Raw genomic sequence first — 13,606 nt, 5'->3', positions numbered from 1 at the left:
TTCCTCCTCTCTACTAGGGCAGGACAAATACATAATAGAAGTTGTTGGAATTAGGATGTTAGACAAAACATTCATGAGAAACTCCAATTCAGAGTTTGACATACTATCAGTAGATCTACAGTTGAGGGGCTTTGTTCTGAAGAAATTATGAGCAATCCTTCTGGGCAGGCTGGCTGAGCACTGAGCCAAAATATCCAGAGGATGGATTGGTCCACTGCACATGGAAATAAAACATTCTTTATGGCCAAGAATTGTAGAGTTGCCTCTGAGTGGGGAGCTCATGTAAATACATACAATTCTATTCGAGGACAACAAATGGCTTATCCAAACATATATGTAGACTGAAAAGCAGTTACAGTCACTGCTTTCTATATTCTTTCTAATTCCTTGATTTTTTTTCTCTTTTCTTCATTTTGCTTCATTCTTTTGGCTTTCTTGCAGCGATGCTATCAACTGCACATTCAAATGTGAGTGTTTTAAAGAGCTAAATGCTTTTTGCATGAGGAGAAGGGCTGTCTGAATTCTTCATTTATTTTTTTCTTTTATTCTTTTTGCTATTTACCAGAGGGCCCTAAATTCATCCAGCCAAAAATATTGCTATAAATCAACTTGCTAAAAGCACTGTTTTGTGTAATCCAATATCTGTCTGAAATGTAGTATGTACGTGCAATTATTTACAACAATGTGAGCATTCACTATTGCATCCTGTGCAGTGTGTGTTCTCGCTTGTGCCTTAGCTAGTAGAAAAGCTCAACTGCTGCGATTTTCAGCCTCAGAACAACCCTAGAACAACACTTGTATGTTGTGGAACTCCAACAGCACATGTTCATTTAGAAAATGGATAAAAATAAATCACCTCATTTATTTACCTTTCCCATTCCAGCCAGTTACTTCCAACGTGTAATGAACTGAGATTTACTGTCAGATGTTATTTACAAAGTCCAAGTTTGAGATCATTTGGAAGGCAAGCAAACTACATCCCACCTAAGAGCCAGATTGTATCTGGCTGCTCCCAGGTGTGAAAGTGTGGGTAAAGGATACAACTAGACTTCCTTCATCTTTATGTTGGGGGCCTCAATAATCAGGATGCGGTGCACAGATATTGCTATCTCAGCTGGAATTCCTCTAAGGAGTCCTGCTGCTGTGTGGCCCTTCCGCACACTTCCACAGTACATGCCATGTCTTAAAGCCATAATCTGACCTAAACTGTGTCTGTGCTGGGTAATACTCTTCTTTAAGTGCTTAGTGCTTGCTTGTTGCGTTGTAGGCACCTTATTATTCAAAAGAAAGAAAATAAGTGGTTGTTCAGTTAAACAGTTGAATGTGAAGCTGAACAAAGGATTTTCCCCTTCTGTTAGGCTAGGAGTTTCAGATTCTTCATAGATTTCTTTTTCTCTTCTCTCTTTTAGGATACATTTAAGAGAGAGAAAATACTATTTGTATTCCCTTCCTTTTTGAAAATGTGATTTCTTAGTTAGACTAAGAATAGGTGTGTGTGTTTAGGGAAGTAATAATTTTGCACCAAGAACAGGCTTCAAACTTCAGTGTTTGTCTGTTAATTACCTTATTTCTTCAATCATAAAATGCTGTGCTTGAAAGAAAATTTATGCTGTGAAATCTCTAATCGTCTTATTTTCTGCTGCCAGCAGATGTTGATGAGTGCACGTCAAACCCATGCACTAATGGTGATTGTGTTAATACACCTGGATCCTATTATTGCAAATGCAATGCAGGTTTCCAGAGAACTCCTACCAAGCAAGCTTGCATTGGTAAGAACATTTGTTTACACTTCTGCATACTCTATCAGATTCTATTGGAGTTCTGAAAATAATTATTAGTGTTCTCTTTTTCAGTAAACCATGACAGTGATGTAATTGCTTTTTAATTACAGTTGAAATGTTGGCCTACCCTTGAGTTAATTCTGTAGATACAATAATGGTTTAATTTTTGGTCTTTGCTGTTCATCTTTTCCTTCCGGTGACCCAGTTCACTTGGCTAACTGGTTTAAATTGGAGAATACACAGAAAATTAAGGCTATGCATATTTTAATAGACTAATTATTGAACATCACTATAGACTAACACTGTTCAATAGTCTTATAGCAGCATAATGAATGTTTGACAGTATAAAGCTATATACATACTGGGAGAATGAGGTCTTCTCATCTTCAAAATGTTTCTTTCTAGGTCATATTTACTGTCAGCTTTCTAGGTCATATTTACTCTTTTAAAAACAATAGCTAGTAATGTGTCACTTTTAGTTCCTTGATGGAGAGTCATCTGATGGAAACCGTGTAAAGTGCTGTGAGGTACAATGTTTTCTTAATATTGTTTACTCATTGAAACTCCTAGGCTTTTTTTAATGATTTTTTTCTCTCTCACTTAGATATTGATGAATGCATACAAAATGGCATTCTTTGTAAAAATGGCCGGTGTGTGAACACTGATGGAAGTTTCCAGTGTATTTGCAATGCTGGGTTTGAACTAACTACAGATGGAAAGAACTGTGTTGGTATGGAGCGCTTGTCTTTATATAAGGGTGAAGAGCCAAAGAGAGACTCTGGTTTAAAGTTTCTAGAAGTTACACTTCACACAGTATTTTTGATCTTCAAAGATGGAATTTTGTGAAATAAGATCTGGTATGAGGTGCCAGAGCCTCACTGGGGTCAAGTTGACAGTGTGAGGAGCTGCACCAAGTAGGTGGTGTATGGAGCTGCACCATCCCAAAGGGAGTTCAGGAAGGAACTGACCTTCGCAGGGTGCAGTCTCTCCCTGAGTGACCCAGTGCATAGGTGGGTGTGGCTGGAGTAGAAGGGGAAGTGAGGGTCAAAACCGTGATCCCACCTTCTCCACACCCCTACTTGCCCCCTTTAGGTTACGGTTCACCTCTGGAAGAATATCAAGAGAGCAGTCCTTGTGTTGTCCTGAGCAAAAACCCTGCAATTGTGATAGGTGTTTGTAAGGGTAGTACAAGCAGTAAGGCTTCTTGCCTGCTTTCCCCTCCTCCTAATTTGCACCAACATAAGGGCTTGTCACGGTTTATCCCCATAATGGGCTAGTGGCCTATTCATGTTTCTGAACTGTAAGTTTCATATTTTTAGATTTTAAACTCTGGCTGCGGGGGCTGTGTCTTGGTAGGAGTTTGTAGCGCACGTAGCACATTTTAGTTATTGCTGCAATAACTGTAATCATAATACATTTAATATAAAGGCATTTAGATGCTATAATATATTTATATAATTTCCTGTTAATGACTAGGAAGAAGGTTATACTTGCTGGTTCCTTCATATTTAAACACTTAGCATAAATTGTTTCACTTTCTGATAATTTCTGATAGTCACACAGTTTAGTACAGAGTGGACCATGCAATTCCTGTTGACAGGGCGTGGCAGACTCTAATATGTGATGCAATCCACAGGTAATAAGATTTTCTCAGGAAACAGCATGTCTCCCTTTAATCCCGTAGCCTGAGTTTTACTTCTTTGCCGTATTAAAGAAGATGGGTATTTTTATTTCTGTTAAAAAGTGTCATGAGAAACTTGCAGCTGCAACAAGCTTTGAATTCTTTAAGATAGTTGAACTTTGTTCTCCCTTCTCTTAAGGGAAGAGGAGTCACCATTTACTGCCAGGCCTTCTCTGTTGAAATATTCAGGGTAAATGATGTTCTAACTCTGATGTTTTGCTGCTTCTCTTTCCTCAAGGCTAAAGGGTATAAGTCATTTTCTGTGCTCTGTTTCTGCAGATCATGATGAGTGTACCACCACCAACATGTGTTTAAATGGGATGTGCATAAATGAGGATGGTAGCTTCAAATGTATCTGCAAACCAGGGTTTGTCCTGGCTCCAAATGGGCGTTACTGTACTGGTACGTATGATTGTGAGATAACGCATTAGGACAATCTTAATTGAAACCACCTTTTCCTGTCTAGTGAATCATGTAAGAATGCAAATCTTTTGTCACATGGACTTAATAATTTTCCAGTATCTTGCTAGTTTGGTACAGTAGGCATCTAAAGCTGCCTAAAATACTCATTGTAATTCTAGAAAGAAATTACAGAACCATGTAATAATGGTGTGCAAGATACAGTGGTTGTATGAATGACAAATTGGCTTGTGAAAATTTGTGGGAAATGTAGCTGTAATTTATTCTGTAAAACACTTCAAAAAAGAGTAACAAGAGTAGCAATATGAAAAAGCTTCAAAGGTTTTACTTTTTATGAATATTCAAAAGTAAATTCCCACTTCATTTGCTTGTTGCTCTAGACCAGGGGTGGACAAACTACGGCCCATGGGCCGGATCTGGCCTGCCAGCCGTTTTAATCCGGCCCTCAAGCTCCTGCTGGGGAGCGGGGTCTGGGGCTTGCTGCACTCCAGCTGGGGAGCAGGGTTGAGGGCAGCTGCACGCAGTTCCCGGAAGCAATGGCATGGTCTCCCTCTGGCTCCTATGTGTAGGGGCAGCCAGGGGGCTCTATTCTGCATACTTCCCCTGCCCCAAGTGCCACCCCCGCAGCTCCCAATGGCCAGGAACCACGGCCAATGGGAGCTGCAGTGGTGATAACTGCAGATGGGGCAGTGTGCAGAGCCACCTGGCTGCGCCTCCATGTAGGAGCTGGAGAAGGGACATGCCACTGCTTCCGGGAGCCTCTTGAGGTAAGCAGCACCCGGAGCCTGCACCCTTGAGACTCTCCCCGCGCCCCTATCCCAGCCCTGATCCCCCTCCTGCCCTCTGAACCCCTGGATCCCAGTCCGGAGCACCCTCCTGCACCCCAAACTTCTCATCCCGAGCCTCACCCCAGAGCCCTTAGCCCCCTACGGCACCCTGAACACCTCATTTCTGGCCCCACCCCAGAGCCTGCACCCACAACCAGAGCCCTCACCCCCCTCCCACACCCCAGCCCCAATTTTGAGAGCGTTCATGGCCCGCCATACAATTTCTATTCCCAGATGTGGCCCTCAGGCCAAAAAGTTTGCCCACCCCTGCTCTAGAATTACATAATGTTTATTAGGACACCATCACGTAGGGCTAAACACAAGCTTCTTTGTGGAGAAAAGGAAAATTTTGAACATTTAAAGAATGGAGCCTAATCTAACTCCATTTAAAGACAACTGTGGAAGTTGGATTGGGCCTTCAGTAGAAAGGTATTTAATGACCAAACTTGTCTGTGAACATTTTTTCTTTCTGTACTAAAATTGGAGCTCTTATGTGAATCTGGTTCCTTTTAAAATAAACCTGTAGCTTTCCAGTTCACACTCAAAGGTTATTTTTAAGCTGTTCATTTAGATGAAAATTAGTATGACTTGACCATAAAAAGATGAATCCACACTTTTTTTTTTCAGTTGCACAGATATACACTATCTGCAGACAAAAGAAAAAATGTAGGGTTAAACCATGTAATTTTAATCAAATTTTAGAGAAAGGGGGAAGAGAAATCCTGACTTGTTCTTATATTTCTGAGTTGCAAATTACCTGTAAACTTGCTGAGAATAAAGAAAACAGGGAAAAAGAAGAGGCTGCCTGAACTAATGAATGGGATTCATGAGCAGAGGTTAGCTGGCTTTGATTTAACTCAAATGTGGTATGAGATTGGTATTGAGTAACAAAGTGTTAGTTCATAAAAGGAGAAGACTTCCTTTCCTTACTTCTTAAATAGCACAAATAAACTGTCAGGCTTGAGAGAGCAACAAAACTATAGTCTTACCAGGTTTTGAATTTTAAAAATCAGTTGTTTTTATTTAAAAAAAATGAGAAATCCCCATCACCATGAAACAACTCCTAAAAGATTGACTGTGGTATATTAATGGTTGCTACAGGACAATGTTCTAGTACTGAACTTTATTACAATATAATGTTTTGTCCAACCATCTCATAGTGAATTCAGTACTTCGATACTGCAATAACAGGTGTCTTAGAAAAAACGAAGTGAGATAAATCAATATTGGTGACGCTCCATTTAGAGTTAAATAGAAAATCCAAATTGTTTCATTATTCGGTACTTCACTGTGAAAATTGCATTACTGGCCAAAGTAAACCTCTCTTTACAGAGTTTGATCCTGCACCTTTGAAGTTAATAGGAGTTTTTTGTCACTGACTCCACGGGGAACAGCATCATGTCCTTAGTGAAGTTAAGTGAAACACTGGCTTTGCTAAAAGACAATTATGCCATAATTATCTGTATTCTAACTACAATTTTAAAACACAATATTACTGTGAAATAAATGGCGGAAAACAAAGTGAAAAATCTGCAATTGACAAGCTAAATATAGAATCTCTGATACCTCTAGACTCCACATTTTTTCTGAAAGTTTGTTTTAAAATATATGCCCTTTGGCTGAGACCTTGCATATCAAGTTTAACAGGGAAATGCTAACAATCCCTCAACTACTATAGTACCAAGAAGCAATGCTTTAATGACATTTACTCAAAAATAACAATAAGTGAATTATGTTTCCCTCTGGGCAGACATTGATGAATGCCAGACGCCAGGAATTTGCATGAATGGTCATTGCATCAATACGGAAGGTTCTTTTCGGTGTGAATGTCCACCAGGCCTGGCGGTTGGGGTTGATGGCCGTGTTTGTGTAGGTAAGTGAGACTTCTTCAATGAAAAGCAATTAGGACTTCTTATTATGATATATCAAAGTATAATATTTTAAAAAAATCAAAAGACATTCTTCTTGTTAATGTTGACATTTGTTGTTGATTAAAATAATTAATTATGTAGGATTCATTCTGCCACATGGTTGATAGTCTGTGATTACGGGATCTGTGTCTTTTTAAATACATTTCCATTCCTGAGTCAGTATTTTCACTTGTACATCTCACCCTTTCCTCTAATGCTGGTCACTTACCCCAAATCATTGGAAAAAATAAACCACTTTGGTCAGGGGAGGGGAAGGAGTTGTATTTTTTTGAATATATTGTTTCTCTCATTTTCACCTCTTTCCCTCATCCTATGAAGATCAAGTAAAGCAAACAATACTCCAGCAGGAGAAATATAGTAAGTTATCATAAAAATGCAACCTAAGTAAACATGATTTTATATGGACTCATAAATATTTCATAATCACTGTGTTTGGTGGCATGAAATTATGCTGCACAATGTGCTGAAAATTAGAAGATAAAAAAGATTAAGGAAAAAACTGAGGTTCTCTGTTCTTAAACTGAGGGTATCAAATAATGTAGCTCTCAGCTTCATCCAATGAAAAATCTTATGATTACTAACAATCTTTGAAAGAATGAATTCCTCCTTTGAAATACATGATTTTTAGTGGCCCAAATCAGGTGTGTGTGAAGTCTGAAAAATCATCATCATCATAGAAATTAGAGATAGAAAGGATGTGGTAGGTCATGCATAATTGTCCCTGACTGTGTAGTCTCCAGTGATCACTCTAATCCAGCTTTAACTCAGTCAAACAATCCTTGTCCTTGGGAAACGTTTGAGTCTCAATGGTATGACTAGAAGCTGCGAATAATGAGAGAAACCAAATCTCTAAATCTGCTGTGGAGAAGGAGCGAACAATTCCATGCAAGAATTCCTCCTGAGAATTAGTCCTGCATACGGGAGATCATTGGTTTAGGGGAAGTCCATTTGCCCAATGTTGTGTATGCACACACATATGGCTTATAAACTAACAGGAAATAAACTAAAAATAACACAGTACTGTAAATGTGCATGTTCACTGTGCTTAATGATGTGTGTTGGAAAAATGGAAATTTAGATAATTATTATTGGGTATTAGCAGATGTTGTCTGATGGCTTTTTATCAGCTTTCTTTTGTGTAGCTGGCTGTTTGCTATTACCGAGGGATCAGATCGGAAGAAGAATGTGGTGGTACTTCACCAAAGCTGTGCCCACAATCTCAAAATAGCCGGATGTTCCTGCTAAAATAATCAGCAGTGAAGTAGTTAACTTAGCCAACATTTAAATTGTCATAATTATGCTTCTAAGTTAAGATAAATGTAGTTGAGATAAATAATACAGCAGTTATCAGCAAACTTAGAACTATTCAATCAGATCAAGGATAAAGAGATATAAAGAACCAAGGTTGAAGCATTCTGTTCTCTGCTGGAATTATGGCCCTGTAGAGGTTTCAGAGTAGCAGCTGTGTTAGTCTGTATTCGCAAAAAGAAAAGGAGTACTTGTGGCACCTTAGAGACTAACCAATTTATTTGAGCATAAGCTTTTGTGAGCGACAGCTCATTTCATTGGATGCACATTATAAGCCTGCACAACTAAGAACAATCCTGACTCTGAACTGGGCCCTGGGGTTGGGATAACACAAAGGTGGCTTAAAACTAATGTTCGCTCCATATACTGAAGACGTAGCCCATTATTCCTACCTGCCTGTCTACAGACACAGGAAGATTGTACTGCATCAGTTAATATTTGGAAGGGTATCTCTATAACCATAAGGGCTAAGCACTTTTATATTATTTTAAAACAAAAATTTTAATTCTGCAGAAGCTGGGGGATTACCAAAATAAAACCACTGCAGTGTTCCACCAAGTACCAGCTCAATCTAACCCCTTCAATTACAAACTCCATTTAGAAACTCCAATAGGAAAAGTCTGCATGGTGCAAGGAGTGAAAGGAAGTTCATGTGAAAAGCAGAATGTTCTTTTACTCTATTTCTAAATGAGAATACTAAATATGTACTGTATTTTAATAAATGCAGGCATTTTATTATAGTTAATTAAACCTATGCTAAGGTTTAAACCAAGAATTAAAAGTAAGAATTGTTCTCACTGATGTTGCAGCCATGATATTTGCTTATATCATGTTAATGAATATTGCCAATAAAGTACTGAAATGAGCACAGACAGCCTGAGATGGTAAACTCCCAGCACCATTCTTATTGTGTTAGGGATTTCACAATTAGGGCACAGTTGCAGAGCCAGCTTTAAGTACGAGCCAGGCAGCAACTTTTTGTGGTCCACACATTTTGGGGCTCAGGCCGGTCTGATCTCACACTCTGGCAGTGAGACAGTAGTGGGAAGCAACCCAGTGTTCAGTTTTCTGTGCTCTCCTTTACCTCCCACCCGCAGCGTTCCGGCAGTTTGGGGCTTTTACAAATTGTAAGGCCAGCTTGGCACAGTATTTCACATACGAACATATACAGCTGCACATATCTATATAATAAGATTCCTTGTTTGGAGAAGAAGGAAGGAGGAATCTTATGTAATAGCTTTGTGCTAGCTTGTGGTGAATTTGGACTAACCATCAGTCTAAAGAAGACATTGATTATGGCAGAAGGTCTCTTGACTGCACCAGAAGTTTTAATAGCACCATGATAGAAATTGTGCACAAGTTATGCTATTTGGGAGTTACTGTATCGGATAACTTATCTCTAGATAACAAGATTAATTCTGGCATCAGAAAGGCGTGCACCACATTCGGCCAGCTGACCAAGCACGTGGGAACTAACATTGAACACCAAGACACAGGTTTACCAGGCTTGCGTTCTGAGCATACTGCTGTATGGTGATGGACTGCCTCCAGCAGGCTTCAGCAGAGGCTAAACATCTTACATACCTGTTGTTTTCACTGTATTCTAAATATGAAGTGGGAAATGTCCATGACACCGAAGTACTTGAGAAAGCAAAATTGCCAAGCCTAGTCATCATTCTCAAACACGTATCTCTGCTGGCTTGGTCATCTGCATTGAATGCATGCTTTCCAAAGGATCTCCTTTATGGAGAACTTGCAGATGCTCTAAGGCTACTAGGCCAACCTAGACACAGGTTCAAGGACATTTTGCAAAAAGAATTTGAAAACTTCAGCATCAAGCTGGGAATATTCAGTTAGCACAGGTTACACCGGAGGACTGTGCTGCAGCAGGGAGGCAGAGACTGAAAAAAAGTGGTTGAGAGAGAGAGGAAAGTGAAGAGAGCAAAGAGGAAAGCACAACAGGCCTCAAGTGCTAGTAGTGCCCTGGTTTCATCCCTCTGACCCTGCATCTGCATTATCTGTGGCAAGGACTGTTACTTGAGAATTGCCTTTTTCTAGCCACTTGCGATGCTATAGCATGGCACACAGTAACTGAATGGCTTTGGAGCTTTCAAGATGGACTGCTGCTACTTATGATGAGATTCCAGAATTGTTACTTTGTGTCACTCTGAAGCCCAGAATGTCTATTCAGTCAGTGTGAAGTAATATAAACAGTTACATGCATGGTTCAGAGCTCTTTTTGTTTAGAATATCCTCAGATCCTGTCATTGCTGGGATTTGCAATCTGTTGCCATCCAGGTTTTAAGTTGTTGGCTATTTTGATTTTATGAATTACAGCTGTGTGACAGCTACGGAAAGGCATCTATCTATGTCATACCAAGAATTCTAGACAATTGTGATAGCAGAGGTAACTCAACTAATCAGTACTCTTACTCTCCAGTTGATTTGCATGGAGTAATTTCATTGGGTGTATGAGGGAGACTGCAGAGATGAGGGATTACTTGGCCCAACTGCCACTGTTCAACCTATGCACGAATCGGCACGACTCTGCGAGAACCACATACACATTTGACCACCTCACTCATAGAGCCATACCCATGGGTTATCACTAGTACCTCTTAAAGATATACCATAAATATTACAGTTTCAACAGGAAATGCCCTTAAGATGCCAAGAAATCATGAGGCAGATTCATGACTCATTTGGGAATTTCAGTTTTACAAAAAGATGATATAATTGTTCCAGACATAAAGTAGGTTATTTCAAATAGTGTGTAACAAAAATTTCATTCATACGTAATCCTCTGGATAGAATTTCAAGGAGCCTGTATGGTGTTTAGAAAGTTGTATTCCAGGATCAGACACAGGAGCTTTCTATCTGACTATGCTACATGATTCATTGAATGATCTGAATAATATTATTCAGACATTATAGCTCCCAGAAAAGTATTTGTAATCTGAAAGTTATCACATTACATAGGGCTGATTTTATTTTATTTTATGTTAGTAGTACTCACAATGTCATAGGCATTTTGCTGAAAAGTGCATCAAAGAACTTACAATCAAAAGGCTCCTTTCTGCCACACTTACACTGAGTACTATCTTGCTTCAAGAGTAATGTCACTGAGTCCGAAGGGACTTTTCATGGAGTAAGTTACTGTACAATTAAACATAAGCATGCAAAATCAGCCTCCAATGACAGATGAGTTTGGAAAGAACATACACCACAGACGGGAACATATACTTGGAATGGGAACATTCAGATAACTATTTAGAGCCAAATTCTGTTCTTCGATGCAGGCACTTGGCTTTCAGTGGCTTATAAGTGAACCATCCTGGGTACAGGACAAAATGTATCACTTTCACTGGATAAGATTCTGATTTCAGTTTCTTATTGAAAGAATATTCGTTCATATCCTTCCTAGTCTAAGAATACATAATTATTTCTCTGCCTCACCTTTCTTAGATACTCACATGCGCAGTACATGCTATGGAGGAATCAAAAAAGGAGTGTGTGTCCGCCCTTTCCCTGGGGCAGTGACAAAATCTGAATGTTGCTGTGCCAATCCAGACTATGGCTTTGGAGAGCCATGTCACCCATGTCCTGCCAAGAACTCAGGTAAAGTTGCATAATTCTTCTGATCTCACAGCTAACATAGACTAATAAGTCTGATTCAAAGCAGATTCATAGCATTTATTTTCAAGGTAATCTAAACTTGTAGTATTTAATGTGAACAAAAGAAGAATGTTTTTCTATGTTCTTCCATGCACAGTGCTGTGTAGAGTGACTTCAGACCTGTCCAGACTATGTGAGAATTCAGGGAGTAGACACCAAGCTCTAGATAGATGCAGCAGGGCCTCATAATTATCTTTAAGTGTAGGGTGAGCCAGAAGAGGTTATGTTGGATAGGAGAAAAGGTACCTTACAGGCGTTGGACAAGGAGCTGTAGGTTCCCTAACAAAATCAGTCCAGTGTAAAGTACAGTCACTATTCAGTTTTGGTAGTGGGGTTGATGTTCAAACCCCCCCACCCCTTTTTTTTTTTAAATAAGAACTAGTTCACTCATCTTTAGTAACAGGAAAATGCAGAGAACATGAAGAAACAGTTTATTTGCCACAAATTCCCCATGAAAACAGTATTCATATCACTATATTTTGGAGAACAGTCCATGTTGCTTTCTGGGGTGACATTGCCCTGTTGTGAAGCTGTCGAGGAGATGGTACTTTTGAGAGGATAATACCATAGTTTTCCTTTTAGTGTTTCATTCATGATGTCACAATTTTTATTCAAGTATGTACTTGGAGGTTTAGAACTAACATTTTTTTATACAACTTTTGTTTCAATTGAGTAGCCGAATTCCATGGCCTGTGCAGCAGTGGAGTAGGCATTACTGTGGACGGACGAGGTAATGTTGCATTTTTTTTCTTTATATATATGAGACATGAAAAATAATGAAAGTAAAACAAATATTCAAAAGTATAATTCAGCATTTGGATTTTTCATAAGATACAAGTGGCTAAAGGCTTTTTTCAAGATATGGTATGTTGTTTTAAATATGGTGCAACATTAAAATAAATCAAAGGTTCCTAAGAAAGGATGAGAATTGTTCCCATCCAAGTCAGTAGTAAAACTCCCATCACTTCAGAGGGAGCAGGATGAGACCCTACTGGAGTACTTTCAACAATAGCATAGTTAGCATTTAAAAATAATACTTAAATAAAAAAGAAAATGTTATTTCTGTTCAATAGTGTAAGCTTATGGGCCTAGTTTTATCATTTTACAGGCTGTGATTTTTAGTGTGTTGCTGAAGTTGTAAGTAACGTGAAGTGCGTAAGCAGAGTTTGTAAATTCTCTGAGATGAATACTTTATGGTTTACTGACTGTATAAGCTCCACTAGTGCCACTTGGTGAGACTGTAAATCTCACAAGAGAAATAACCATTTTCCGCAATGCTGCAGTTTCAAACTATGGGAATTTGTATGAGGTCCTCTGTGGAGGTTACAGTCTTTGTTCAGTACCTGAAGGCTGTAACTCCTCACAAGGGATATAAGACTGATTGTAGTCTTTGCAAGGTGCCTGCAGAAGATTAATCTCTTCAAAATGGATTTTAATTTATATTTTATCCCTGGGAGGCCTGAACAAAATTGTAACCTTTGCTGTGGATCTCATACAAGTGAAAACAGGTTCGCAGAGGACCCTGCTGCTGCTTACTCTGAGGAACTTGGCTTGCTTAAACCATCCCCCAAAGCAGGGGAAAACTGAACCTCTTCAAACCGGAACCTTCTAACCCAACCAAAGCAGTGTTATGCTCCTCATCTGCTCCCTTTATTGAGAGCAGGCAGGAAATCCCTCTTACAGACAATTCTCATTCCTAGTCATGTCCATTTGTCTCTCCATCCTAGTCATACTGACTTTACCACACTGCAGTAACAGTCACCCAACCCTGCTCCCTTCATTCTATTCATGATCAAGGGACCTGGTTGCTCCCTGAAGACATCAGAAAAGTTGGGGCATAGGTGGGTACTGAACTTCTACCAAAAAAAACTCTCTTAAGGGAAAAGGATGGCCTGGACCTGTTAGGGGAAATCTGTGCTGCAGGGAGGTAGGATGTAGCATGAAATGTGCCCAACTGTTCCCCAAGATTTAGTCAAGGTTAGT

At 39.4% G+C, this 13,606-nt stretch overlaps 1 protein-coding gene across 1 annotated transcript in view; it reads left to right on the top strand.

The window, feature by feature from the left end:
* The window catches only part of FBN2 (fibrillin 2), a 251,187-nt gene that overhangs the window by 110,025 nt on the left and 127,556 nt on the right, over positions 1 to 13,606 (top strand). The window contains exons 12-17 of the mRNA XM_077816364.1: positions 1,650 to 1,769; positions 2,386 to 2,511; positions 3,742 to 3,864; positions 6,460 to 6,582; positions 11,414 to 11,566; positions 12,300 to 12,353. Of these exons, the coding sequence (XP_077672490.1) occupies positions 1,650 to 1,769; positions 2,386 to 2,511; positions 3,742 to 3,864; positions 6,460 to 6,582; positions 11,414 to 11,566; positions 12,300 to 12,353 (699 nt within the window). The remainder of the gene's footprint in view (positions 1 to 1,649; positions 1,770 to 2,385; positions 2,512 to 3,741; positions 3,865 to 6,459; positions 6,583 to 11,413; positions 11,567 to 12,299; positions 12,354 to 13,606) is intronic.

The sequence above is a fragment of the Eretmochelys imbricata genome, chromosome 5 (assembly GCF_965152235.1).
Source record: "Eretmochelys imbricata isolate rEreImb1 chromosome 5, rEreImb1.hap1, whole genome shotgun sequence".
NCBI classification, from domain to species: Eukaryota; Metazoa; Chordata; order Testudines; family Cheloniidae; genus Eretmochelys; species Eretmochelys imbricata.
Note: the sequence above shows the minus strand (reverse complement) of the source record. Positions and strands in the feature narration are given on the sequence as shown.